We start from the raw sequence: 2,664 nt of genomic DNA on the forward strand, positions 1-2,664 counted from the left end.
TACCAAGTCCTCTTCTGAATCCAGCTTGAATTTTTGGCAGTTCCCTGTCGATACACTGCTGCATCCATTTTTGAATGATCTTCAACAAAATGTTGCTTGCATGTGATATTAAAGAAATTGTTCCATAATTTCTGCATTCGATTGGATCATCTTTCTTGGGAATGGTATAAATACTGAAATCTTCCTGTCAGTTGGCCAGGTAGCTGTCTTCTAAATTTCTTGTCATATACGAATGAGTACTTCCAGTGCTGCATCTGTTTGTTTAAACAGCTCTACTGGTATTCCATCAATTCCTGGAGCTTTGTTTTTCCCCAATACCTTCCATGCAGCTTGGACTTCTTCCTTTGGTACCATGGGTTCCTGATCATATGTTACCTCCTGAAATGGTTGAAAGTCAACCAATTCTTTTTGGTATAGTGTCTCCGTGTATTCCTTCCATCTTCCTTTGATGCTTCCTGCATCTTTTAATAATTTCCCCACAGAATTCTTCAGTATTGCAACTCGAGGCTTGAATGTTTTCTTCAGTTCTTTCAGCTTGAGAAATGGCTCATCTTCCTGCACTATATCAGGCAATGTTCTGATGCTATTCATAAGTTTCTTGGTGGCTAATTCTTTTCAGAAGTAGACCACTGAGTCCTTCCTGGTCTGCCTTAGTCTGGAAGCTCATCTGAAACCTGTTTGCCATGGATGATCCTGCTGATATTTGAATACCAGTGACGTAGCTGCCAGTATCATAACAACACACAATCCCCCACAGTACAACAAACCGATAGATGCGTGGGGGACTTGTTATATAACTGCCTCTAATCCTGTCTCATTAACATCACAGAGGTAGGATTTACAACACATAGGAACATAACCACACCAACCAGTTGCCTTTTAGAGGATTCCAATTCATATAATAAAATGGTGGGCAATCAAACAACATTGAGAATGATGACCTGGCCAAGTTGACACATGTTTTTGGGGGACACAGTTCAATCCATAACACACTTATAGTACATCGGTTGAAATTTGATACAAAATATATAAGAAAGCAATTCTTATACATTTAATATGTTCTTTAATGAAGTGAATTATTTACATAGCAATTTTCTCAGTGCTATTATGACATCCTTCTTCCTTAGACTATATATCATGGGATTAAACATAGGAGTTAGGATAGTGTAGAAAAGAGAAAGTACTTTGTCAGTTCCCTCTGAGTGGCTGGTGTTGGGCCTTAAATATGTAATAATGGCTGATCCAAAGAATAACACCACAACCATAAGATGAGACGAGCAGGTAGAGAAGGCTTTGGCTCGACTTGTGGCTGATGGCAACTTCAGGATAATGGACATGATTTTACTGTAGGAACCAAGTATCAACAGAAATGGAACCATGCCAAATAACACAGCAACTGTGTAGACCAACATGTCATTTACAAAAGTGTCCCCACAAGCCAGTTTGAGTATTGGAAAAATGTCACAGAAGAAGTGGTTAATTTTGTTAGGTCCACAAAAAGGCAGAGAGAAAATCTGATACGTCTGCACAATCATAACGGGAATCCCAGTGGTCCAGGAGCCAGTCACCAAGTGGATACAGACCCTGTGGTTCATGACTAGAGGATATTGAAGAGGGTTGCAAATGGCCACGTAACAGTCATAGGCCATCAATGCAAGGAATAAACACTCTGTGCCTCCAAATATAAGGACAAAGCACATCTGTGTAGCACAGCCACCTAAGGAGATTGTTCTTCTCTGCATCCCAAGATTCATCAGCAGTCTGGGGAGAGTAGCTGATACATAGCAGATTTCCAAGGAGGAAAAATTTGCCAGGAAAAAATACACAGGGCTCTGGAAAGCGGGATCCATTTTTGTTATTAGAAATATAGTGCCATTGCTCATCAGGATAATGATATAGATGATTAAAAATAATCCAAAAAGAAACCACTGGAGATGGGGCATATCAGCAAAGCCCAAGACAACAAATTCCATCAGTTCTGTTAGGTTGTATTCTGGAGGTTTTTCTTGATGATTCATCTGTGGACAATGTAAATTCACACGTACATTTCCTTTACCTTCCTGTATCTCTTTGCCTCTTCTCTAAATTGTATTGAGGTGTCAGGATTGGATTTTGCGATCACTGCAATTATTTGCACTTTAAGAATGATGCTATTTATGTATGTTCCACATCATCCTGTTAAATCACAGCAAACAGTCCCCTTAAATTTATTTTAAGATCTTTTCACTATAGTTTTGGAGCACAGCCCAGAATAGATTAAGCTATACCTAACTTGGCACAGGCACTGGAGCTATTGGCAACCGGTGGAAATGGACTCTCAGCTTTGCCATCTAATCTCACTTTAAACTGATTACATGTCTTGAGAATTCTATTGCACTTCTCTATGCATTTTCTCAGTCAAGCTTCTCAACCACTATATCATAAACTGCCTTCTAACATACTTCTTCAACTGCCTCTTTCAACTTCATTCTCCCATTACTTGATGATTTTAAACATATAGGTTCCTATTACACAATTCATACCAGATAGTTTTGAAAGAATGTTGTGAGAGTATTTCACTTTGCATAGGGAAATAAAATAAATATCTTTTTGTATGATATTATGTGGGTAAATAAAAGGATTTTATTAAGGGGAATTATCCTGGGAAAATTGATTAAGACATGA

At 38.6% G+C, this 2,664-nt stretch overlaps 1 protein-coding gene across 1 annotated transcript; it reads right to left on the reverse strand.

Annotated features, from left to right (window-relative positions):
• Positions 1 to 1,076: 1,076 nt before the first annotated feature.
• Positions 1,077 to 2,018, reverse strand: LOC126063724 (olfactory receptor 10AG1-like). Its single transcript, XM_049862121.1, has one exon. The coding sequence runs from the start codon at positions 2,016 to 2,018 to the stop codon at positions 1,077 to 1,079; it is 942 nt and encodes a 313-aa protein (XP_049718078.1).
• Between the last annotated feature and the right edge of the window lie 646 nt (positions 2,019 to 2,664).

This window comes from Elephas maximus, chromosome 20 (genome assembly GCF_024166365.1).
Source record: "Elephas maximus indicus isolate mEleMax1 chromosome 20, mEleMax1 primary haplotype, whole genome shotgun sequence".
Lineage (NCBI taxonomy): Eukaryota > Metazoa > Chordata > Mammalia > Proboscidea > Elephantidae > Elephas > Elephas maximus.